This window comes from Scylla paramamosain, chromosome 28, assembly GCF_035594125.1.
Source record: "Scylla paramamosain isolate STU-SP2022 chromosome 28, ASM3559412v1, whole genome shotgun sequence".
Taxonomy (NCBI): domain Eukaryota; kingdom Metazoa; phylum Arthropoda; class Malacostraca; order Decapoda; family Portunidae; genus Scylla; species Scylla paramamosain.
The window spans coordinates 14,444,364-14,472,034 of NC_087178.1; the positions used below are offsets into that span (position 1 = coordinate 14,444,364).

Sequence of the window (27,671 nt, forward strand, 5' to 3'; positions counted from 1 at the left end):
TTTTCTTTCATTATTTGCCAGCAACTCATCTTTAGAAGTCAGTGGACATTTGCTTATGAATTTTATGAATAAGTATTGTGTATTGGGAAAAATAGAGAAATGAAATAATTGTATGAAACTGCAGATTTACCATTGTAGCAGTGGAGGGACATCCCTAAGAGGCTGCTTAGTAAATTTAAAAAACTTCAGAGTAATACTTCTGGGTTTACATTTATAACAAAATTCTACTCCATACTGTGTCTCATTTTCATTTCTGAGTTTTAATCACTCCTAATTTCTCTGTTCTTTAAAGTTTTCTTCCATTTTAGGAATCCATCCTTCACCTCTCCAATATTTCAGATTTTCCATGTCAGTCTTTTGTGAGGTGTAATGTTCTTTATCAAAAGCATTTTTTGAGTTCAAGTATAGGTTGGCAGTCTACTCAATTATCTCATATTATGCCTATCATAATGTAGTGATGTGCCATACTCAGTTGTGAGTGTCAGTGTAGAGCAGGTAGCAACACCTTCCTTGGGCCATGGCTTGTAGAGTAGGGTAGCCAGTTCCTTTCTTTGCTGCCTTCATTTCCCCAGTCACAGCTGACCAGTACCCATGTCTAGGCTAGGTGAAGCTTGGAGTGGGCAGTCATCCCAAATAGATCCTGGGTGTGACCAGAATTCAAACCCAGGGCTTCATGCTCTATAGTCGGACACACTATCGCCTGAGCTATAGGGTTTCCATTATACCTATCACTCAGTTAAAAAAATAACTGCTTCATATAGAATAATTAATTTTTTTCTGAAATGGAACTGACATTTTATTAAAGTTTTAGCTTCCCTTAACTATTTCATCAATTCATTCTTCACAATTTATTCACATAGGTATGTTTTTTAATATAAATGTGTGTATTTCTGGTTGTGGTTATGCTAGCTATAAATATTAGTAATACTGTATATAGGAATTTCAAATTGTAGCAGGAATTATAAACAGATGACTGAAGAAGTAATGTTGAAAGAAATTTTGTTTGAAGGCCCTAGTGCAATGTTTTGTGTCTGAGCATAGCACAGACAAATGATTTAGTCAAATAGTTCTAATCACAGAGATGTATTTCTGATGGTGTTTAATTCAGTTATGAAGATCCAGTAAGATATAAACATTTAGGTGAGAAAAATAATTACAAATGAATATATATCATTAAAAGTTAGTGAAAGATTTGGCATGTCTGCTTAGTGGGAAACAGCATGGTCTGTGGGCAAGCCATGTGTCATCAAAGTGAGTAGGATTTGATTCACCTGGACTAAGCAGTGTGAGTATAGCAATGTCAGAGGAGAGCATTTTGCTTTGCTTTAGGTTTTGTTTTGCATTACTACAAGTTACTCAGTTTCATATTGTGGTAATAATTACATTTAGATTTTGTTCCATTTGATCCATGCTTTTACTTCATCATCTTTGGAGGACAGGTGGAAAAGATACTGAAGACTGTGTGCTGTATGTGGTTGAGAACAGCAATGGTGTTTACATTTACTTATAGCACAATTTTTTTCATTTTATTTTTTTCATATTTTTTTTCTCTCTCTCCTGTCTTGTCATGTTTAGTGTATGCTTATGCCATCCTCAAGTCAATAACCATGGGAGAAATTTTGAGTTTCACCTACCTGTGTACATTCCACTCTAGTCTCTCTCTCTCTCTCTCTCTCTCTCTCTCTCTCTCTCTCTCTCTCTCTCTCTCTCTCTCTCTCTCTCTCTCTCTCTCTCTTCACTGAGGACTGCTCTCTCTTGTTTGAAACATCTATGTACAGCTGTTCGTCAGCTGATGACCGACCAGTTATAAGTTCATACGGTCTTGTATCAGTCATAAATATATTTACGGTAAATATGTTTGAGTATCAATAATACCTCAGTCTTCAAATATATTTGCATCAGTTCTTTGATATAACACATGGTCAAAAGTACCATATTTGATTTATGTTGAGAAATAATCAAGAATACCGTTGTCAGTACACGTAACACTTTCTCTTTGTTGACAGGCATAAGTCAGAGTGGGAACTAGGGAGAGAAAAGCAGGGGATGATGGCTACTGTGAGATTGAGGTGAGTGGCAGTACAGTAATGTGTATGAGAGAGAGTAGGTACATGTTTTAAATACATCACGCCATACCAAAGCCAAGCACTTTTACACAACTTTATACTATCTGCCTTATGAATAATGACACAATCAAAATTGGTCTAAATACAAGCAGTTGTATATGTTTTAAAAAGTCAGAATGATGATAAGGATGTTAATGGCCATTGAAAAGCATAACAAACTCCACAGTGATTTATTAATGGATAAGTTTCAGCAGAAGATTTTGTTTTATGATATGACATGCATTTCACATCATTAATAGTATAATGCATCCAATGTCACTCAATATTCAGATGATGGAGGGAGGGGTGCTTTGCCTCAACTATCCTTCTTTGTGGGGATGACAGCCTGGTATGATTATGATTTACATGACAGACTGATATCTCCCTCAAAAGGAAGTAGCTGGAAGTTGTCTACATACATTCAACAAGCATTCCTTTACAACTTAGCCTCTAGGGGAGACGGGACCAATCCTTACCACACCACACTGCCTGAGGATCAGTTGCACAGCATAGTAATGATAATAAGAATGGTAATGATAGAAGCAGTACAATGACCAATGAGATATAGGTCAGGTGGGTTATTATTGATGCTGTGCAAAAAAAAAAAAAAAAAAAAAAAAAAAAAAAAAAAAAAATAGAAAAGTAGAGTGCTGAAGTACATGAGGGAAGATAGTGAAAGGAGATTGTGAGGATTAGAGTATGCAAAGTGGGAATGCAAAGGTATAAATTAATAGTCTTATCTGCTGGCATAATTTCTATGGGGAGTTCTTAGAAACAGGCATGAGATGAGAAAATGTAGATGGATATACGAGTATACTGTAGATAATAAATACCTTCTTATATTATCCAGTACACACACACACACACACACACACACACACACACACACACACACACACACACACACACACACACACCAGTGCTTTCTTTCTTTAAGACCCCACAGTATGTTTACAAGCCACTGCTACTACCCACAACCTCACATGAAAGGTCTCACCATAAAGGAGAGTACACATTGTGTACATTGTCTGTCAACATGACAGACAATGTAGGATAGCAGGATTGAAAACTGCATCTCAGTGTTTGAAGTGGAAGTGTGCAGGACAGCACAGTGCAGATGGAGATTTGTTGGTCTGTATCACTCAGTTGTTGGAATGCAGTTTCCTGTACATGTGCAATGATGATCCACAGTTTCTACATTATTTTTTGTGAGACATGACCACAGTGCTGCATAGGATGATAGACTACTTCTCAATGTGTGCACCACACCTATGCTGCTCTGCCCTGTGTCTCATTGTGTACTTAGGCTAACCCACAGACCCACAGTGTGTTGATGAAATGCATTTCACCATAGTTGCACAGCTTAATAAATAACACACACACACACACACACACACACACACACACACACACACACACACACACACACACACACACACACACACACACACACACACACACACACACACACACACAGTTTATGGAGAAGTGGGGAAGCTGCTATCACACTCAGTGATGCCTGATAAAATAAAGAAGGGTGGAGACAAAAAAATAAAAATAAAAATAATAATAATAATAAAACAAAAAAATTCTCTCTCTCTCTCTCTGTTTATGGACTCTCACCACATGCTGCTTACCAGAGTTGAACACATAAGCATAATAATAATAATAATAATAATAATAATAATAATAGTAATAATAATAATAATAATAATGATAATAAATGATCATTATCATTGCTCTTGTTATATCTAATGCTAAGGCTTAAGATGGTGCTGTGCATAGTGTGGACAGTGGTATTTTACATAAAGTAATTTGATGTACTCATAATTTGTATTTTTGTTACCTTATAATACTAGTGAGTTCAAGAGAGATTTCATGTTGTATGTGTTCAATTGGAAAATAGTTTATCATATTTTATCCTATATGTGAGGCTTAGATTTCCATGTAGAAAGCAGCCCAGACAAGATGCTGACATACCAGCACGCATACACACAGATACATACATAATAATCATAATGATAACTACTACGCTGTTGAAAAGGTGGAATCTGCTTTGAGGAGTCTAAGCACATAACTGTTAGCTTGTGGAGGGAATGAGAACTTTGGTTGAACATGTCAGTAAGCATAAGATGTCTTATAAAGGCATGAATGGAATGTACATGCACTACGCAAAAAAGAGAAAAAGTAGAAGAGAACAGGAGTAAATGTAATTAAGATAAATAATGTCTTTTTTTTTTTACTAAATGTCCAAAGTGATGAAGTGATAACACACAACTCAAGGAGACCCAGTTCACTCTGTGGCAAAAACCTACACAATCTCAGCAGGGTATAAACTTCAATCTACCAAATGCCAAGTGAAAATGTTATCATTGTGTGTGTGTGTGTGTGTGTGTGTGTGTGTGTGTGTGTGTGTGTGTGTGTGTGTGTGTGTGTGTGTGTGTGTGTGTCAAGAGACTAGACATAGTGTATGCCACACCCTCAAGGGTAAACAAGCTAATACCTAAAAATAAATTAATAAATAAAATCCCATTTTCACATACACAAAGATCATACCAGACCCTTATAAACTAGCTTACATGTATCAGTGATGGTGGATAAACTTGGTGACACTCCTTACTTAGCCTTCACCTAAAATTGACATATATCTAAGCTGTTTGTGATGATACATGATTAAGACATAATATTCTGCCATAGGTGTCAAGATGACACTTGTTTGGATCTGGACTTTTCTATTACAACTATTATTGTTATTATTATCATTAATTATCATTATTATTATTACTTCTACCACTGCTACCACCACCACATTAGGCATTGTAATACAGACTACACATCACAACTTTACCACTGATGATGTTCTGTGATGCCAACAATTATCCACATTAGAAGTGATATTAGGAGAGAAGACTAGCTCTCACTCCATACTGATCCTGCTAAAATTTAAACATTAACAGGAGGATTACAGCCAAGCATTTGGATAAGCTACTCTAGCACTTGCTTAAGTACCTAGGTACGTCTAGCCTGTACAATAGCTAGAATATTGTTCCTCCAGTCGCATATTATGTACCATGACAGAAGTGGTGTTTTCAGGAGTTTATCAGCAGGAGGGCTTTCTATCATCAAAATTAATTAATATAACATGAAAATATTGCACACAAAACATCATTACTACAGATTATTACTAAATGTCTCTCTGATCGTAATCAGCTGTTCACTGCACCTTCTTGATCTTGTACAAAAATTTCACACCAATCCTTCCTGGGCTGTTACCACATTTAATACCAAGTGTGTAGAAAACATGACCATAAGTCCTGAATGTACTAGATGGAAGAGGATAATTCTGATTTCAGTGTAAGTAATTCTAAGCTTGAAGATTATATAACTTTCAGATTTTGGAAGTGTAATGATCTGAGGAAACTTTGCATTAATTAAATGTATCATCTATTAATTATAAAATGTGTATGAAGAGTAAATTAATACCATTCTTGCCACACACTAATCTCTTGTGACTTTATCTAAAATTTGTTTTAAGAACATTCCAACTTGTACAGTATCATCCACATCATGTTCCCTTAATGCTATGGCCCATGGAATCTTCCTGTTTAGAATGACTTTGTTGATACCAGCCAATATCATGGATTGAGGCATCAAGAAGGCACAGTATTATGGTTGTTACACTATTCTCTTCAGCCTTATGTTCTAACCTAAACCAACACCAAAGTAGTTGTGTTTAATAAATTATACCGGTTTCATTATTAACAGACTAGCATCACAAACATGAACACATGATGTGATAAAGAACCTATTGGTGTATTTATATAACAAGCTGACATACTTTATTTAAGTGGGGGTGGTTTGACAAGGTATCTACACAAATACATACACATACCTGGATTCTCTTGCATCTTTCTCTAAACCTATATAGGAGAGACAACTGATCTGCACCACACAATGCATGAGGGGTCAGTCACACAGCACATTTAGGAAAATCAACTGCAAGGTCTGACAGATGAGCTGGTTTTCCCTTGCTGTACCTATCCCTTTCCTTGCATCTGTGCTGATGATTAGCTGGTGGTGGGGGAACTTCCCATCTAGCCCAGCAAGCTACATCATTTATGCATTCATAATTGCTCTCCATTCATCCCTAGTATATGGAACCAGTCTTTCTTGCTCCACCAGCATCACTCTTGCATCTAGTACTCTCTTCACATTATTCATGTTTTTTCCCATGCCTAAATGTCTTACATCAGATCTGGTTACCTTTTTTACCCATCAGTCTTTTTTTCCTTCACAATACCACATTCAATTTATTCAGCTAACTTTCTTATAAGAGTTCTTTGCACTTCCTCATTTCCTATTCAACTGAGACATGTCACTCCACACAATCCTAATGCAGATTTCCATTATATTCAATCTCCTCATTTGTCCTCTCATGTTTCAAGTCTTACAATTATGCATTCATTGAGCAATCTGCATCTAAACACCTCCAATCTACAGCAACACTTGATCATAATTCCTTACACATTCTGCCTTTTCAAGCAATTTACCATTTACAACAACATTCATCCTCATACCATGTTTCACTACCTTACTCTCATTTTTCTTTCTTTACATACACTTACAAATTCCTTTGCCAGTTACCAAAATCTCTTCATTATTGCTGTATCATCTGCAAATAACAACTGATTTTGACTCCACTGATATCACATATCATTAATCTTACATTATTCCTCACTGTAACACATGCTGCACTCTCTACATAACTTTTCAGATATTCAGTCTATCACTTTGCCCTTACAATTTCAAAATAGTTTATCTCTTTCTCATCAACTTTGTTACATTTGTTCTCTAAATTTATTTACACCCAAAACCAACTTCAATCATATGCTTTCACTAAATCTACTGAATACAAGTACTTTTCGTCATCCTTTCAGTCTTAATTATAGAACAAACATGTACATTCACAGATCTAATTTTCTAGGGTCAAGAACTGAATCTCCTCTTCCTCTTTACACCTTGAAAGAAAAACATATGGAGGAGAGGGTCTTTAGTCCTCTTTGATGACATGCAAGGAATACATATTCTATGCCTTGTGTCTTGCAACTGGGTATATTATCAATCAAGAATAAGATTATTAAATATAGTTGCACCTTTATATATGACTATAAATGAATATGGCATCTCATTTCTGCATAATCACACCATAAATACTCAACTTAATGTTCATATTGTGCACTTTATTTGTTTGATTTATCATGATTTTAACTTATTTTCCAGAAGAAAAAGCACAAATTCTAAGAAAAATTTGGACCTCATATTATAAACACCAATTGTTCATTTGTGGGGTGACAGAATGGACTATACTGAAGTGAATTTTATGGCATCATACTTATACATCATCAAACAGCCCCTTGTCAGGCTTGTGCGTGCGGGCTCTGGAATACTGGCCAAGGCCACTCAACCTGACCCCACCCTGCCCCACCTCTGGGTCATCCATGGAAGAGGTGGTGGTGGTGTGAGAGGCATAGTCAGCTATACTTTGTGACCCGCCCAGGAGCTCTAGTTGGGCAGATTCTGAGGAATCTTCCCTCCTTAGTGGTCGCACCAATTCCTCTGCTCTCTGTCGTGCTGACCTGTGGGAATTTCCAAGCTAAAGAAATTCAAATCTCAGTAATTCTGACTTGAGCTATAAGTACTATTACCAATAATCATATAATTTTTAAGGAGTGCTGGCTGCTTTCCTGTTCACAGAGATGCTCACATCCTCCCTTTCTGGCAGAGAAAGTAATGTGTGACTGTCTGACTGGTGAGTGAATGGAAAAGTAGAGGTAAAGCAATTTACTTTTTATATGTTATTCACTGTATGAGTTGTATATTGCCTATGACACTGAATAAAGCATTTTGTTTCAATAAATATTTAATTTTTGTAAATCTGAAGCCTTAACCCTTTTACATTGGCAAGACAGATATATGTGCTACCAACCAAAATGTTGTCTATGTGTAGAGTACCCTTCTTGAGTTTCACGGTATCTGAGTTTAGTGATCTTCAAGTTGCAAGTCTTAGCAGAAAGGTAAACAAGCTAGAGTGCCAATAACACTCATAAAGAAGGTAGAAATCGTTAAGAGGCACAAGAGTAGTGAGTAAGTTACCTTCTCTGAAACATTAACTATGCACTGGTGAGTGATATGCATATTTTATATGTTTAATTAATATAAAATCATGTTCTTTGCTGTTTTCTCTTTCAAGTTGCTATATCAACAGTTCTGTAATATAGACATATTTTACATTGAATATCGTACATATTAGCTGGAAAACTTACTTTGACAAGGGTCATGGAACCTAAACCCTTTTTCCCATTAGTTATGTGTTTTGTTATATGAAAATTTGCTATACAAGCACTTCAAATGGAACCTAACTGCTCTATCATTGGGAACTCCCTGTGTAGATGTGCCAAGAAAGTTCCACATTCAAAAGTATTTATATACAGTAAGGTACGCGACAATGCATGGTCATTATAATGTACAACTGCAATAAACACACTGAAATTTTGATAAATATTTAATCAGAATAATGAACCAAAACTGGCATAACAAACTTGCCACTTGTGTAAGCACTGGAATTTTAATAAAATTCAGTCAGAATAAGGAATCAAAACTGGTACCTATGATGAACTTGCCATTCATGCATGCACTGAAATTTTAATAAACAATCGGAATAACAAATTAAACTCACCAGCTGTGCGAGCTGCTACTCACCTATCTGCCACCTGTCCCTTCCTCCCTTTATTTCCTTTCCCCTCCCTTCTTTTGTTCTGTCTCAAACCTCTCTCCCTGTCACTTCCCATCCCCCCTTACCTGTCAGAGATAAGGGACAAGGGAGTGATACTGCTCTCTCTCTCTCTCTCTCTCTCTCTCTCTCTCTCTCTCTCTCTCTCTCTCTCTCTCTCTCTCTCTCTCTCTCTCTCTCTCTCTCTCATTTTGTCATTTTTACTTTATCCTTTCTCACTCTTTCTCACTCATATACATAATTCCACTTTCATTCTCAGTCACATTTTATTTAGCAATCCTTAGGATTGTTCTTGTTCACAGAGAGAGAGAGAGAGAGAGAGAGAGAGAGAGAGAGAGAGAGAGAGAGAGAGAGAGAGAGAGAGAGAGAGAGAGAGAGAGAGAGAGAGAGAGAGAGACGCCAACAGTAGGTAAATGTGACCGATACTATATAATCAAAGTAGCGTGAAACTCAGGATGGTAAGAATTTAAAACTGGGTGTGAAACTTGGGAGGGTACTGTACATATTTGTTGTGTTATCTCAAGTGTAGTAGTGGAAATATTCTCAATTTATGTATTTTTTTTAAAGATTTGGCTTTTTTTTTTTTTTATCCTACTTTTTGGTTCCCTGGAACCAATTAATTTTTACCCATGGGTTCTTCAGTCGCTATAATGAATGCTACACTGGAATGAATCATGTTCACTGTTGTGTACCCTACTGTAGATTCTCTGCCAGGAAATAGTTAATACTTCTTGGTACAAGAAATAAGGGTTGCTAATAATGTTTATGATGTTTATGTACTAGTGGTACAGTACCTATCCTGCTAAAAAATGAACAAATAAGGATTCTTGTATGAATGTGTGCATGTGCATGTCTACTTTTCTGAACTTCACTCTAATTATACAGCCAAATATAGCAACACCAAGGATATCTCAATCAGTAAAATTATTGAAATGACCTTCGTTACTTCTTTAATGATAAAAAAAAACGTATCACTACTATGCTGATTTCTGATTAACATAACCCCAATGCTTTTTTTTTTTTTTATGTAGGGGGGGCACTGGCCAAGACAACAAAAATCTAATAAAAAAAAAAGCCCACTGAGATGCCAGTCCCTGAATAGGATCCAAAGCAGTAGTCAAAAACTGAAGGATAAGTATCTTGAAACCTCCCTCTTGAAGGAATTCAAGTCATAGGAAGGTGGAAATACAGAAGCTGGCAGGGAGTTCCAGAGTTTACCAGAGAAAGGGATGAATGATTGAGAATATTGGCTAACTCTTGTATTAGAGAGGTGGACAGAATAGGGGTGAGAAAAAAGAAGAAAGTCTTGTGCAGCGAGGCTATGGGAAGAGGGGAAGCATGCAGTTAGCAATATCAGAAGAGCAGTTAGCATGAAAATAGCAGTAGAAGATAGCTAAAGATGCAACATTGTGGTGATGAGAAAGAGGCTGAAGACAGTCAGTTAGAGGAGAGGAGTTGATGACATGAAAAGCTTTTGATTCCACCCTGTCTTTAATGCTTTGTGAAGTGACGGGAATGTCATATATTGACATGTATAACCCTTGAGCAATAAAGGAGGCAATATAAAAGCCTGAGAAAAAGGGGGAATCTATTGTAAGTGAGTGTGGGAATTATCCTGTGTTGGTCTAGGGTAAAAATTTATTCCCTAATTTCCTGTAATGTGTAATACCTCAAGTTATTTGTAAGTTAACATTATTATTAATATATCCTGTTATATAGAATAATTATTTTCTACCCCAACATTGATCTGATATTGAGGTGATTCCTGGCATACTGTTAAGTCATTGTGCACATAAAAGCAACATTCAGCTTTGGACTGAAAATGAGGATAGAGAAAGTAGGAGGGAACAGAAAAGAGGCTACTGTCAGTTGCCTCAGACATCTGTGTTTCAGTGAGGATGAGGTTTAGTAGAGGAGAGGTGGTGTTCTACAGATTGAAAATTAGATCTAAGACCACAAATGTTGCAGAAGTTAATGAAGAAAAGTTGTGGAGGTGTCAAGACACTTAGGGTTGATACCAGAAGAGCAGTCCGACCTAGGAACATTTGTGGTCCTCTCCCCAGATGAGGACTTCGAGGCTGGTGTAGGAGTCACCATGATAATTTTGAGTTTTGAGTGAAGGGTGTGTGTGTAATGCTACATGCTATTTTCAAAATTGAGACCAAGAGTACATTAATCTATTATAGTTAAGCACCTGTACATGCTGGCTGATGACTCTCCGCCTCCAAACCTTTCTGCAAAGTCCTTGCGTCTAGCAGCATTGTCTTCCATCCTCTGGCGTCGACGGGATTCTGAGAAAAAAAAAAAAAAAAAAGGTACACATTTCACATTTAACTGGCAGTAACAATGAGAGCACTTATGAGACAGCTTCCTAGCTGGATGGAGTTTTTGTACAATCATTGCAACTTTGAGGACCACTGATTACTCAAGGGGATACAGAGCTGCTGGCACTTACTGATATGACCACTGTGCTTTGCCATCAATATGAAAGATAAATATTAAATCTTGTCTTAAGCCAATGGCACACAAGTGACTGTAGAGACACACAATATTGGGGATGTGGCCTCCCATTGGTTTCCATTGCTCTGTGGTGAATCCCTGCACATGAGTGACTGGCAGTGACCTGTGGCAGGAAGACACAAATCCCTGCCATGCGTGGTGTTGATTTGTAGCTTTGACTTTTACACATGAACCACTTTGTGGTCACCTGGTGGTGGCTTGTGACCATCATCAATCATTACCAAACACTGGTAATTGAAATAGAGGACCAAACAGCAATTTGAGACAATAAAAAAACTGAGGTGTGTAGTGACATTCAGATGATTCTGCAGTGTCTCTTGTCAAGCCACAGTCATGCAGAACAATGTCTTAAATGTGACCAGTGGTTGCCATGGTGTGGCAACCACAAAGTTGCTTATGTGCCACCAGCCATAGTTCAGACTTACTAAGTAAACAAACAGCTGCACCTCATGTCACAGACAAACTCCAGAACTTGAGAAACTGATTAAGGAAAAGATGGAGGAAAAGCTTGTGAACATATCCAGCAGTATTAAGGGAAGGAAGAGTAGAAATGTAAGCAAAACCAAGGCAGTAGCCACTTTAATATGAAATTGTGTGAATATATTAATTGTACCCAGAATGGTTTGTATTCTTTATGTTAAATTATAAACAATCACTTATACAACTATCACCCAACAAAGTAGCTCGGTGGCATGATAGTTCATCTGTATAAAAACAAGGGTAATATTTATTATCCCTATAATCACATTGCTTAATTGTTTTTTAACTTTCTACAGTAAAGCTTGGTCACACATTCTGTGGAAGAGGTAGAATAATAATGCAATTTTATTTCCTATAATAGAGTCTCTCAGCCTAGAATATATATATATATATATATATATATATATATATATATATATATATATATATATATATATATATATATATATATATATATATATATATATATAGATAGATAGATAGATAGATAGACAGACAGATAGAAGCCTACCTAATGAGAGACTAACTATAATGCTTCTAATTCAAGGGCTCCCTCCTTGTTTGTTCAAACATCTATGTTCACCTTTACTCTATCGTTCCATTTTACAAATGGTCTTCCTCTCTTATTAGAACTCACTTACAATCGCTGCAAAAAAAAAAGTATACATTTTCATTGCAATTAAAAAAGTACACACGTGAATATCCGTGTAGTGTTTATTTGCGTTCCCGCCACCAGCAGAGTGTGGACAGAGCTAGTGATGATGTTGGTCAGCTAAAGCCCGCCTCCATCCATTGTTCCCTACCACACCAGACCTCAGTGCGCCTCTAGTGCTTCTACAGAAAGGGCTTTTGTAATACTGCTAATGAGCACCCCCATTTTCTACTTGTGTGCTAACTTCGACGCGCTACCAGATGCCCCCACATTCATTATCATGGGTTATGCACAACTGTCTCTTCAAGATAAAACCCGGGCCCTCACCCTCCTAGGCGAAGGCTGGTCTGTCATACACGTAGCTGCAGAATTAAAGGTGACAAGGAGGACTATGTAAAAGCTAAAAATCGCAGCAGAGAACCTCCCTCCCGGCGTGGTACCAGTCAGAAAACCAGGCTATGGGCCACTGAGGAAGATGTCTCTGTGCACAGACAAGGTCCTGGCAAGAGAGGTGAAGAAAGACCCTTCGATTACAGCCGTCAGCCTGAAAGAGAAACACCCCAACCTCCTGCAGAATGTTTTGGCGCTGCACTGCCGAGAAGCTGCTTGTGATGGAGGCTATGAAGAAGCGATGTCTGGATTTCTGCCAGAAATACAAGGGCTGGACATTGGCAGACTGGCAGAAAATAATGTTCAGCGATGAAAGCACATTCCGGCTGGTCAAGGCTGGCTCCAAGGTCGCGAGGAGGCCCAGTAACATTATGATCCTTGCTACACTGTTAAAATGGTCAAACACCCAGACAGTGTTATGGTGTGGGGGACATTCACTGGTCATAAGGGCTCTGCTGGACTCTACTTTCTTCCTAAGAATGTGACAATGAAGGCAACTAATTATACTGAGGTCTTGGAGGAGCACATGCTGACATTTTGGAGCCTTCATGAAGCGGAATATTTTATGCAAGACTTGGCACCAGCACACAAGTCCAAGGCTATCAAGGAGTTCACAGTGAAAAACAATATTCGTGTTCTCGACTGGCCAGGCAACTCCCCAGACCTCAACCCCATCAAAAACGCCAGGCATGTAATGAAGACCAAGCTGGAGAATTCACTCCCCAGCAGCATCAAGAACCTGATGGAGGAGCTGAAAAAAGATATGGATCTACTTCAATGCCTCCTACTTCTCCACCCTTGCTGCTTCCATGCCCAGGAGGATCCAGAGTGTTCTGAAGTCCAAGGGGAATATGTCCAAATACTAATTGTAAGATAAAATTGTAAATAAAACAGCCTTATTTTGTATTCTATAGTTTTACTAACCAAAATTCAGTGATGTATACTTTTTTTGTGGCCACTGTACTATTCATCTCCTTAATGTGATCAAATTACAACTCTGTATTTCTGATGCCTTTGTATGTAATATGTGGTAATGCAAAGTGAACAGTTGTGAAATGTATAAATGCAATGAATGATATTAACAGGACCAGTACCTCGGTTGATGAGTGTCTTGCCCTCCTCAATCAAGTCAGTGGTGAGGTCGTCATCACACATGAACTGTTGGAACCCAAGAGCTGAGAGAAGGCGTGATCCCAGGCTGTAGTAGGTGGCCAGACACAGTGCCACAATCATCATTGGGAAGTAAATGTTGAACCCATCACTGATGATACGAATAACGTCCATGTGGCCCATAATCTGATGAGATTTAGTAATGAAACTGACGTGATAATAAAATTATGGTAATCCAGTGCTGTTGCTACATCTTTCACCTCAAAGATAAGTCTGTTATGCAACCTTTCATTATTTTTAATGATATATCTTCACACACCATAGCCACTTCTTCAACTTTACTTTCATTCCACACCCTTCTTACCTGGTACAACTCTGATAATGCAGTCTCTTTTTACCTTCATGCTTGCTGTCCTTTCTTTCATCTATGAAATTCTCTTTTTTCATCTTGCTTTCCATACTTCAACATTTGCATATAATAAATCAAAGATACTTAAATTACCTTCTTTTTTTTCTTTCAGCATAATTTCATATTCCTTTGGGCACTCAAGCCCTATTCTACATGACTACTTTTGGGTCATCACACATCCCTACCTCACACCATCTTTTTTCTAACTAATTTTTCCTTTTATCCTCACATATGCCTTTGCATTCTTAAAAAAAAGAAAGCTTTAGACCATCATATCAAGCCACAAATTTTGTGTATCCACTCAATCTTAATTTCTCTTCTGTACTGTAACATCTCAGTTATGATTCCATCTACACAAGCTGCCTTTCCATTCTTTTAAGTCTGTAGCTGCTTCCATTACTTCTTTTTCATTTGCTCCAGTTCATGATTTAATTTGATGTGCTCTTACAAAAAATATACAGAAGGGATGAAAAATGCGTTTTAAAATATGTAGTAAAAGAAAGAAGCAAAAAGGAATCATTTAATGCTTGGTGTGAGAAAACACAAAAAAAGTGAAGGATACCTGGGTGTAGTGGGTCTCTTCTGTGCGGACTTTGATCACGTGGGAGTCCATGTGGATGAGGGAGAGAAAGTTGAGGCACATGGGTGGGGTGAGGCGACACAGCATCATACCAGAGAAGATGAGAGAGTACTCATCTGTTTGGTGGTGTGGTGCCAGGTAGTACAAGTTGAGTACACGGATCTTGAAGAGGGTGGAGTAGGCACACAGGGCAATGTATGCCATGGACAAGGAAGAGATTACCTGAGGAAGGGTATAAATGGTTCACAAGTATGGATAAATAAATTTTCAACATAACATCTTTATCATTACCATTTTTTAAGGGTATAATCTGGGTTTCAGTGGTTTCACAAGCTACACAATAATGTGTATACTGAAAGGTCTCTTACAGGCCTTTACCCTATTTTTTCTTTTCATATAGCATAAGATAGATTCACTTTTCTAATAAGTCACTATCTATAGTTTTGTCAGGCTTGTCATGCTGTGAAAACTAATGCTGTGAAAAAAGTTGATGGGAGTAGAGAGAAATCACTGATCTGTTTTCTAGGAATGACCACATTCTCTCTCTCTCTCTCTCTCTCCGGGGAAAAGGGACATGTGCCAATAGGTATGGTGAGGCTGAGGAGGATCAGGGAAAGGAAAAAAGTTGACATGGATATGAATGGTGAATTGTGGTGCTCAGAATAGAGTGCTCAATACTAATAGAAAATAGAATTTTTGGTAACATCATAAGCTCACTCCTTTCTTGTATGCTATGACATGATGAGCTCACCTCTTTGTAAGCAAAAAGTAATAAACAAAAGACAAAGTAAATAAAACATCTCTTCCAGGGGATGGTGTTACAACTGCAACTCCCACCCCCTCACAGCTGCCTTTATCTTAGCAAGCCTTCCTAAATTACCACCTATGTAACTTAGTGCAGGGCTCAGTTATGGGTCACCAGGTTCTTCTGGTCTCTTGCAGCCTGTTAACAGATGGTTTTGCTCCCCTTTACAGTTGCCACTACCTGGGATCAGCCTCCCTACACTGTCATGTCTACACAGTGTAGTGCAGAGCTAGATTCACCTTCACAGGGTCCTTCTGGCCTCCTGTAGTGAATTACACAAATGAAGTTGCTGGCCTGTTTCACCCACCTACAGGCAAGGGAATATTACTACTGCCAAATCACTCCAACAGGTGGGAAAGAATCGCCAGCCATGTTCTAGGAGGGGAAAATTATAACAAAGGACACGCACTTAAGAGGTCGAGGTGTATCTTGTTGGACAAGCCGCCCTCAATCATGGACTGCCCACTGCCCAACAAAGTATTATATTCCCCTGTAGATCAATAATAAAGTGCAAAAGTAACTGTTTACAGCCTCCTGGAAGACAGGCCTGTACCACCCACATAACGGCAAGGCCTGAGGAAGGAGTAAACTTCATTGCACAGCAGTTTGTATATAATCCTCTATATCCAGCCTCTTGACAAGAGCACAGGAACACAGTAACATGTGACAAAACAACAAATACATGAATAAGCTGCCTACAAACAGAATGGGAAGGGTTCACTGACTGCTCACCAACATGCCAAATACTCGACATACTGTCAAGGAGCTGTCTGGAGGTATCTCTTTACTTACTAGGCATTACAATCACAGGCAGGTTCTGAAAGACATTTATCTCTCACCTAACATCAGCAGGGGCTTACTGCTACACGAGACAAATAACATCATAGAAATCTAACTGTCCTCTAAATGTTAATCACACAACAAGATCTCCAAGCCTCACCTTGCCTCAACTTGCATCTCCTCATCTCCCAGCAACCAGACCATGAATGAGGCATGCACTCTACCCACACGCTTCTCAGAGCAGGGGGGAAGTCACATGACAAAGAAGAAGGGGGGAGGGGGAGTGACTTGTTGTGCGCACCCGTCACACACCCACCCCGAGCGGCAATCTACTGAAACTATTATTTTCTAAAAATCATAGTGAGCATATTATAGGGGCTAGCTACATACTACTTTATAAACAAGGGGAACTCTTCAACTAAATATTGGGTGGGACTCAATACGAAAGGATAATGGGAAATATGAAAAAATTAATTGGGGGAAGAGAGTGACTAAGCACTGAGATTCTTACATGAAACTGAGAGTGCACTGGGCTACTCATCCTGGAATGCCCCACTGCTCTGTCCCACCCATGTCTCTCTCTCTCTCTCTCTCTCTCTCTCTCTCTCTCTAGTTTCTTCATACTCTGCCTAGTACTACATAAAGCATTGTGCTAAATATACCAGTAATGGACACCTTATGCATTAGATCAAGAAATACTTTTCAATTAAGAGTTGCCTGTTGAAAGTGTTTTCTATAATTTTTGACCATACAAAAACTTAAAAGCTTACTTATGTGAGTCTGCTCTTTTTATTCTTGATTGAGAAAAGAAAAAAAGACATGGATGCCCAAGAACACGACTGCACGATACATGCACTGTAATTTCAGCAGGCTCAAATCTTTTGACATCTTAACAAGAATATTAGTTTTACAAATATTTTTGAATTTCGTAAATATGCAATATAAGGTTGTGTACACAAGGAAAGAGAAGACAAAGATGAACTGAGCAACTAGTGATGGTGAATAAATGAATAAAGAATCCCTCACCTCAATAGTGAAGTAATCATAGTTGGCCTTGGCTAGGTTGACAAACACAGCAAAGAGGGAGATTGTGGGATTGGTGCTGAAGAAGGTAAGCTCAGACCACACCACCACCACAGATACCAGGGCAAAGAACACTGCCAGTGCCCGCAGCAAACACCCTCGCACCTTGCACCGCCACACCCACTCTGTATAGGTACATTACATACTGATGCATGAATGTTTGCAGAAAAACGTATATAGTACTATACTAAATAAAGACATTCCTTTTAAGTTGTAATATGACAAAGCTGTTAGAAAAAAAGGGCAAAATTTACCACATACCATCAAACAATTCAGGAAAAAAAAAAACAAGGTGAGTGTTGTTTGGAAAGATGACCTATTTAGTGTTTACCTATTGTAGGTGTGTAGACATAGGAGATGATGTGGTGGCGGTTCGGTGGAGTGGAGTGCTTGAAGGTAGAGTCATGGGAAAGAGAGTTACGATAGGTGTCCTCCAGATCCACTACTTTCTCCACCAGTAGTCCCCATTGGGTCTCAACACGACGTTGGTTTTGCAGGGCCTTGAGCAGCTGGAGGTGGAAGGCAAAAGTCATGGTGGACAAATAAAACGTTGTGGTCTGCTACACTATTTACTTAACCTGATATCTGTAACATCCATGATCACTTAAATAGTGGAGAGTATAAATTATTTAAAACTATCACTTGTATATGTCATACATCAAATTCATGACCAGAGGCTTACAAGCACTGACAGTGACACTCTCTTAACTAGTTAGATACAGATAACTAGGTGGCATAATGTTCAACCAATGGCTGTCCTATATAGACAACCATAGCTATCACCTTTTATGGAATTTTACCATGACCATCACCTTTCAAGTGTTTCTCAGAACAAGCATCAGATACAGATAGACAGAAGACATCATAAAATCTATTTACTCAGGTGTTTTAACAATATACACTTTCTGTAATGACCACAAGTGATTTTTTATTAATTCAATTATTTTTTTTTATAAATAGCTTGTTGATTTCAGAATAATTATAAAGGTACTGAAAATGTGACAAGTTATTCTCATGAAATATGAAAATGGATCTGAAAGTAACTTCCTCAGTCTATGTAACACATCAAGATTGTTTCAGTATTTAAAGAGCTTGGAGTTATAAATGATGCATTTAACCCATAAACTGCAGCAGTCCTCATGTGAGGTTGTCTTCAAGACTGCAGCAGTCCTCAATTGATCCTGGATTTTTAATTGCATTTAAAAACCGCAGTGACACTAAGGTCAACTTCCAAAGTGGAGCACATTCTGACTCTCTTCCCTTTTGCTGAGATCTCCATTCCTGGAGACTTCAATATTCACCACCAGCTTTGGCTTTCATCTCCCTTTACTGACCATCCTGGTGAACTAGCCTTCAACCTTGCTATCCTCCATGATCTACAGTAATTGGTGCAACACCCTACTCGTACTCCTGACTGTCTTGGAGATACGCCCAACATTCATGAGCTTTTCCTAACCTCTAATCCTTCTGCTTATGCTGTCACCCTCTCTTCTCCATCGGGTTCCTCTGATCACAATCTCATATCTGTATCTTGTCCTATCGCCCCAATCCCTCCTCAGGATCCCCTTAAGCAGAGGTGCCTCTGGCGTTTTGCCTCTGCTAGTTGGGGGAATCTGAGGAGATATTATGCTGATTTTCCTTGGAATGCCTATTGCTTCCGTGTCAGAGACCCATCTCTAAGTGTCAAGTGCATAACAGAGGTGATAGTGTCTGGCATGGAGGCATACATTCCTCACTTTTTTTCTTGACCTAAACCTTCCAAAATTTAGTTTAACACAGCCTGTTCTCGAGCTATACATGATAGAGAGGTGGCCCACAAAAGGCCTTTCCATCACCAGAATTTCATGTGCTTTATATTTCTGCCCTGAACCATGCCAAGCCAGTTCTCCAACTAGCAAAAAAATTCCTTCATTAATAGAAAGTGTCAAAATCTTTCAAGATCTAACTCCCCTCGTGACTTCTGGCATCTAGCCAAAAATATCTCCAATAATTATGCTTCTTCTTCTTTCCCTCCTTTATTTCAACCAGATGGCACCACTGCTATCACATTTATCTCTAAAGCTGAATTCTTCGCTCAAACCTTTGCTAAAAACTCTACTTTGGACGATTCAGGGCTTTTTGCTTCCTCTCCTCCGCTCTTTGACTACTTCATGCTACCTATTAAAATTCTTTGCAAGTGATGTTTTCCATGCCCTTGCTGGCCTTAATCCTTGGAAAGCTTAAGGACCTGATGGGGTCCCTCCTATTGTTCTCTGAAACTGTGCCTCCATGCTTGCACCTTGCTTAGTCGAACTCTTTCAACTCTGTCAACATCTACTTTTCCTTCTTGCTGGAAGTTTGCCTACATTCAGCCTGTTCCTAAAAAGGGTGATCGTTCTAATCCCTCAAACTATTATCCTATTGCTTTATTTCCTGTCTATCTAAACTTTTTGAATCTATCCTTACTTCACAACCTTCTATCTGATCGCCAGTATGGGTTCTATCAAGGCCACTCTACCGGTGATCTGGCATTCTTTACTGAGTCTTGGTCATCCTCTTTTAGAGATTTTGGTGAAACTTTTGCTGTTGCCTTGGGCATATCACAGAGACAGCACAAAGAGATGGGTCTCTGACATGGAACCAGTACTCATTCCAAGGAAAATCAGCAAAATACCTCTTCAGGTCTCCCCAACTAGCAGAGGCAAAATGCCAGAGGTACCTCCGCATAGGGGAACTGGAGCAATAGGGCAAGTTACAGATATGAGATTGTGATCGGAGGAGCCCAACAGAAAAGAGTGACAGTATAAGAGGTTAGGAAAAGGTCAAGAATGTTGGGCATGTCTCCCGTCATGAATACGAGTAGAGTGTTGCACCGATTGCTCTAGGTCATGGAGGATAGCAAAGTTGAAGGCTAGTTCACCAGGATGGTCAGTGAAGGGAGAGGGAAGCCAAAGCTGATGGTGAACACTGAAGTCTCCAAGAATGGAAATCTCTGCAAAAGGGAAGAAAGTCAGAATGTGTTCCACTTTGGGAGTTGAGTATTCAAAGAATTTCTTATAGTCAGAGGAGGTAGGTGAGAGGTATACAGCACCGATAAATTTAGTTTGAGTGACTCTGTAGTCATAGCCAGATGGTGGAAAACTCAAGATCCAAGAGAGTGGGCACTAGAGCAGGTTAGGTTGTTGCGCACATAAATGCAACATCCAGCTTTGGATTGAAAATGAGGATAGAGAAAGTAGGAGGGAACAGAAAAGGGGCTATTGTCAGTTGTCTCAGGCACCTGTGTTTCAGTGAGGAAAAGATGAGGTTTAGAAGAGGAGAGGTGGTATTCTACAGATTGAAAATTAGATCTCAGACCGTGAATGTTGCAGAAATTAATGAAGAAAAAGTTGAGGAGGGTGTCAAGACACTTAGGATTGATATCAGAAGAGCAGTCTGACCTGGGGACATTTGTGGTCCCCTCCCCAGATGGGGACTCCGAGCTGGTGTAGGAGTCATCATAAAAATTTTGAATTTAGAGTGAAGGGTATGTGTGTAATTAGGTGCCTGTAGTTTTGTGTGATGGAAGAGAGTTGTCTTTAGAGGGCAAGCTGTGACTGCCCCCTTGTGTTGTGAGACACAAAGGTAAACGTTCAGTGAAGTCATGGCTGGGTTTAATGATAGGTTCACAGCACCCTGTGATCCAGTGCTTTAGACCTCACTGGGAGTAATTATCGTTTCGACAGTTGCCTACTGCCTCCTCCTATCATATATCTTGTCTACTTCTGGTCAAAATTGATTGAAAATACCTTGAAAATACTCAATAGTCAAAGAGAATGTCTGTACTCATCAGACATCCATCATAATGAGTCAAGTTGCAATAGCCCATGAATTCTAATTTATGTGGTTTTCACTCCCGTCATATTCCTATGACGTGCGACAGCATTTTTAGTGCCACGTGCATTGTCTGTTTATGGCCAAATTACACTAATTTTTTCCCCATTATGTACACTGTCACAGTGTCAAGAGCATCAACAATATCAAAGTATGCACAGAAACAATACATAATGAGTCACAATAGGGAGTTCACCACAGTGGGGTTTTCCCGCATGTGCGTATCTCCATCCCTTTCGCCCACTCATACATCGCAACCAGATGGTTGACAGGGATAAAAATTATATGGGCAAATGCAGGGGAATGAGACAAAGACACACATATACATTTCATTGAATTCTGTAAGAGTTGCAAAAAACTCAATCTACCGCTTGACGGAGATAGGTCAGATTAGGAATCCTGCAATTTATGGGTTAAAAGCTCCTGGAAGGCCAACTGGTGTTGTCTCACCTGTTTATGGAGTCTGACAAGAGCTTTCTCTGATGGCACATCAGCATGTGGTGAGTCTGGGGGTGGTTGGCGGCGAACTCTGTCCAATAGCTCTGTGGGCACCTTGCTCTCTATCACATCCATGTGTGGCCGCAGGGGATGGCCAGGCCCAATGCTGCCACCCAGGGCCCTCATGCTCTGTAGGTAATGTGCACATAATCATTGTGTTACTTAACCACTACCATCATCATAACCACTTTGAGTCTACTTGTAATGATGAGATAGTCCAGTCACCCTAACAATATGGGAAGCTTCACAGATCCTCACCAAAACATCATGGATTCTAACCTGAAGGAGATCGCTGACTCGTTCATTGGATTCAGCACGCTCCTGGGAAAGTTTGGCAGCACGGAAGTAAGCATGGTGAAGGGTGTGAAGAGTGGAGGCTGAGTGCCAGATGGAGCGGGGTACCTCAACCAACCCATAGCCCAACAATAACACTAGCCAAAACAGCCCCCAAGTGTTGGAGGCAGAGGCAGCAATGGCACGTAGCTTGGCTCTGGCATATAAAGAAAGTTATATTGTTGTTTGTTTGTGAGGTTAAAGAAAGTGATAATTGTGAGACAATCTGGTACTTTAATTTATATAATAAATTTCACTAAGACATCTAAAATCATGCACATCAGCATGAATTGCAATCAATCTCAGCCACTTTGTGTACAATGCTCCTTACATTATTAAATGTCAATAATTTTTTCTCACTCATTTATTAAGTGTCAAGACTGAACTTTTCAACACAATTTTTCTTTGGCTGTCTTAGAACAGGAATGGTCTAGCAATCAATCACATTACTGTAGCTTTATTAAGTTACACTTGATTTATCAAATATTAGATGGCATAAATAAACACTTAAATTTTAGATTAAAATTATTGGAAGATTTTTTTTTTCCCCAGATGATGTTCATGTTAATGAGATTGTCTGGAACAAATTGAAACATAAAATGTAAAATTTTTCTCCATCTCAAGCGAAACATAAAAATTACTAAATAAAGTAGCTACTTGAGAAATTGTATCCTTCAAAAAGTATCCTTCAATTTCTGCACTGGGTTACTTTATGCATCTGACATTACCACTAAATTGTTTACCTTGAAAAGTGGACAGTACAAGTCAAACCTAGTTTCTAATTCTGACCTTTATCATGAATGAGCTTCATCATTTTCAGTATAGTATGATTATGATCATGGTGAGCAATATTTGTGTATCCTTTCCTCTTTATCTTCACATGTATGGTCTATCAGCTGATAGGATAAGAGTATTATGAGAACAAATGAGTGAAATGGCTCACACAAAAAATAATAACTGTGATAACTAGTAAAAGTAGATCAAAGCAGGTAAAAAAAGTTGACCACTTATGTCTTAAGAGCCTATTACTTCTTGCATTTCCCTTCTGCATGAAATACTCACCCATCAAGGCCCATGTCAGTAAAGGCAATGTACAACAAGAGGATGCCCACAATAAGCAGATAAGAGCCATAGTAAATAATGTTGTCTATCAGTGCAGAGCGGAGCTTGGAGCCGAATGTGAAATCTCCAGCTTTTGTGTATGACTGCATCAGAGGCAATATCACCCTGCCAAAAAAGTTACAAAGTGACTACATAGACTGTTATTCTGATCTCCTTATTTCTATAGTATTAGTGGTGAATTTTTAAGTCAGCAGAGAAACCCTACTGCATCTAAACTGTGTTATACTGATAATCTTTCCTCTGTAACTGCATGCATTGTCAAACAAATTTATTACATGGAAAACAACTGCCAATAGACACATGACTTTTTGAGCAAAATCCTTGCAACACATACATTCTGCAAAGGCAGTTGGCAATGGAAATATCTGCATCAATAAGGATATTTAATGTATATTCATTATGATAGGATTAACAGAATTACATATGTACATCAGTTCATTATTACAAACCTGCATACTCCAATCTTCTCTTCCTCTTGCACATTTTAGTGTACTTTCCTATGTAAATTTGCAATATAGTGTTCCAGAGATTATGAAATTATCAACTTATATGAAAGGACTACATTTTACAACATGTAGTTGGGTGAGAGCATGAACAACAAAACCATCCAAAAACACAAATTGCAGAGTCTTACCATGTTAAGAACTGTGATGTCCAGTACACCACCCTCCAGAAGACTGGGAACACTCCAGCAGGCACAAAGCTCCATGGCTTGAGGCATCCTACTTCTGGAGGAGGCAAGGTGGTGGTGGTGGTAGTGGTGGTGGTGGTGGTAGTGATGTTGATGGTGGTAATGTTGGTCCCATCCACTCCCTCAATGGTTAGATCAGCAGCCATCAGGGTGTTGTTATCCCCATCTCCACCATCACCATCAGGCAATGCTGCATTGGAGGGATGGACTATTGTTTGCTCCTTTAGGTCCTGCAAGCAGTTCTCATAGATAGTCTGAAATAACAAAAAAAAAAAAAAAAAAAAAAAAAAAAAAAAAAAAACTGATTAGTTATGAGAATAAAAGGGAAATTGCAAAAGAAAAAAAATATTGAACTAATGAAATAGATAAATTAATATATAAATTAAACTTTTAAAAATGTGTCACCTTATAAACTCTTAATTTTTCTATCCCTTGCTATACTTTCTATATTTGACTGTGATGATACAACACCAACAGTGACTTACATTGGAAACATCCAGTGGCAGGATGAAGACAATCAGCATTGAGAAGTACCAGGCCACCAGGACTGAGACAGTGACCACCAGGTGATGGCGGTACCAGTTGCCATAACGGCACAGCACCACCGCTGCCACTATGAAGGTCAGCAGCACCTCCACCACTAAGGGTCCCACACTCATCTTGATATACTTAAAAATGGACAAAAACTTTCGTACTTTAAGTTTTATTTATAAGGATGTATCTATTTTCCTTTTCTTAGTATAGAGAAACTATTTTATAAACAAGCCTCCCTTTTTCTTTTCTTAAGATTTGTCAAAATATTTTGTTCAGGTTCTTTCTTTTCTTTCCCTCAAGTCTTCTTCCAGCATCTTCATGAAGAAACGACTTCCTGAATATCTTGAGTAATTTTTTAGTTTCAACTTCATGAAGTTTTGGGTTCATATGACACTCAAGGAATGGGTTCTGTTTACTTGCTGTTGCTTTCAAGATGAGTATATGGCATATTCACACATTAAGGTGTATTTTCTTTATCAATCTTATTTCTTCCACTCCGTGAAGGTGACTTCACTTCCTAAAATTCTATAAAATTTGTTTTCTGTAGTACAGTAGGTAGTATATTTATTCTCATATAATCTTGGTTTGGACCATAACAGATGATGTAGTCTCTTTTCAATGATATATATGTATAGTTTCTACAACTTCACTTTTTTAAAACTTTCTAAAGAAAAAAAAAGCACTATGTCCAGTTTTCAAACTTATTGAAATCATAAAAAGTACTTTATGAAGTCAATTATTCTTTCAGAGTTGGGAATTCATGCTTATCTTGGCTTGTAATGATTCACACAAACTTCATGCATACATTCAGTAGAATCATAACTAATATTCTGAGAATCTTGATCATTACCAGTATTGTATTGTGCCACCACTTAAAGTAAATCTTTTGCACATAAACACAAATAAATCAGCCAAAAGAATTTTCTTCTTGAAGCACAAAATGCAGTAAGCAGTCATTCAACTAAAATCCTCAGAACAGTTCCAGTAAATAACCACAGGTGGTCTAGTAATAGTAACAGTTTATGTGCAAATGTGTACTTCAGATAGCTAGTGATGCTTTTCTATCACAATGAAATTCATACTGAGATTTATAAAAGGTGTGTTTTGCCACCCATGCTAGACCCCATGCCTTGCTGCTCTTCCTGCTGCTCCTGCTGTTGCTTCAACTTCTCCTGGGCACTCTTCTGCATGGCCTCCAGCTTCTCCAAGGTCACTGACTTGAGGGGCATTAATTTGGGACGGCAAAGAGCCAGGTAAGCAAAGTCTTCCTGGTAGAGTATACCCTTGCGTGGGAGCACCTCCTTCAATGGTGGAGCAGATCCCTTACGCATCTTTAGTGATTCTTTTGCACTACACCAGTCTTGGAATTACCACCACACCTGATGAAATGATGGAAATGCATTACACTACATTCTCTCATTTGAATTAATGAAAACTTGTAATTTTGAATTTCATTTAAAATCTTATATTGCATGTAAACTTTCTGAGCATTGCCTTCTATGGAAACTTCCTACTGTACTACATCTGCTAATATACAGTTCCCTTAATAATGACAAAAGTCTCAAGCAAGAAACCAAAGATGACTGGGGCAGGTTGTATCCACAAATTCACAAGCTTAATAATAAAAATTACTCAGCTCATCTTATTAATCAATTAATAGTTTCATCAGTGAAATAATAATGCTTAAGGGAGAATTTGCCATTTTTCAGTCAAAAAATCGCAATTTCAAAACACTTTTAGAAATGTTCATTAGGAATTGGAAAATAAGTATAGCATACTTTTAGCATGATGGATTAGTTATTTGTGGTGCGGGAGGCCTGAGACACCATAGTGGTGTCACCTGCAGTTTTTGTAACAGAAATAGTCCCTATTCTCTCAGTCATAAGTCTCACTATATAGAAGAATTCAGTCATTTCACACTGAAATTCAGTGCTCTCCTACTGGCAATTCACTTCTTGTGAGAGTAAGAGCTTCAGTGCCTGGTAGGCTATAAAAAAGGAAGGAGTGTGCGGCTCGCATTTTTCTTCATCAAGATGCCAAGTGTAGTTAAACAAAGAAACATCCCCAGAGGAAGGTTCTTGCTAAAAATAAGGGACTAAATCAGGAAGGGTGGGAAAAACTGTGTTTTACACATGCTGATGACATAACATGCCCACCACCCATGCTGCCATGCTCACCCCAATTGTTCCCTTGATGTCATTTGCTATATATTTTTATTTAATTTCTTTAATTCTTATTGGTTTTAATTTATTCATCTTGGCCTTACATTATTACAGTGAGTAAAATGGATTAAATGAGTGCATATCAGACCATGATAAGGTCTGAAATAAATTTAAAAAAAGTTTGTGGGTTGTTTTCTCGAAAACTAAAACTGCACATTCAAATATTTATGCAAAATCCAGTATGAGCTTAATTTTCTTGGGATTTAGGGATTTGTTTGCTTAAACAAACAAATGGTTAAACTGAAATCTCCCCCGCCCCCCCACAAAAAAAAAAAATGTAAAGAAAATGGAAGAGAGCAAATGAAGCCTGGTGACTTGGTGACATCAAAAATTATAACATTGTGATGCTATACTGCATATGGATAATATTAAAAACTGAGTTTATACAAACAAATTTGAACTACTAACTGACGAAATTTCATGTAAATCAGTACTGTACTAAGGCTGCTATAACAAAAATAGTAAATTACATTATGACATCATGACACTGAACATTCTAGAAAGGGTAAGATCAGTAACACCTAGTAGTTTCTATGTATTAAGTTGTAACAAAAATTTGCAAAATTTTTTCTTTTGTTGAACTTTTAAAGCTAGCTGCAAGTATCCTCTTAATATAAGCTGAACAAGTGTAAAAAGTAAAAAGTAAGTTTGATGAGATTTAGTAGTCTGACTCTATCTTAGCATACCCCAAAACAGATGAGGTGGCTGTTCTCAG

General features: G+C 38.4%; 1 protein-coding gene and 1 long non-coding RNA gene across 2 annotated transcripts in view; one reads left to right on the plus strand and one right to left on the minus strand.

Moving 5' to 3' along the window:
• Positions 1–16,177, plus strand: part of LOC135114973 (uncharacterized) — a 30,481-nt gene extending 14,304 nt beyond the window's left edge. Inside the window, exons 3-4 of the long non-coding RNA XR_010275733.1 lie at positions 2,007–2,069; positions 16,012–16,177. This is a non-coding gene — a long non-coding RNA (uncharacterized LOC135114973). The remainder of the gene's footprint in view (positions 1–2,006; positions 2,070–16,011) is intronic.
• Positions 2,281–25,825, minus strand: LOC135114972 (LMBR1 domain-containing protein 2 homolog). The gene is made up of 11 exons (XM_064031307.1): positions 24,686–25,825; positions 24,144–24,454; positions 23,450–23,614; positions 22,334–22,544; positions 22,007–22,183; positions 18,036–18,213; positions 17,648–17,829; positions 15,019–15,258; positions 14,032–14,233; positions 11,090–11,186; positions 2,281–7,741 (listed from the first exon to the last, which is right to left on the minus strand). The coding sequence occupies exons 1-11, from the start codon at positions 24,857–24,859 to the stop codon at positions 7,498–7,500; spliced, it is 2,181 nt and encodes a 726-aa protein (XP_063887377.1). The 5' UTR covers positions 24,860–25,825; the 3' UTR covers positions 2,281–7,497.
• Between the last annotated feature and the right edge of the window lie 1,846 nt (positions 25,826–27,671).

Bases quoted from the DNA above. Each gene is read 5' to 3' on its own strand.
- LOC135114972 (XM_064031307.1), bottom strand. From the start codon at position 24,859: ATGAGTGTGGGACCCTTAGTGGTGGAGGTGCTGCTGACCTTCATAGTG. The intron at 17,830-18,035 runs GTAAACACTAAA...GTACCTATACAG, and splicing joins TGTCTACACACCTACAATAG to AGTGGGTGTGGCGGTGCAAG. The intron at 15,259-17,647 runs GTGAGGGATTCT...ACCCTTCCTCAG, and splicing joins ATGATTACTTCACTATTGAG to GTAATCTCTTCCTTGTCCAT.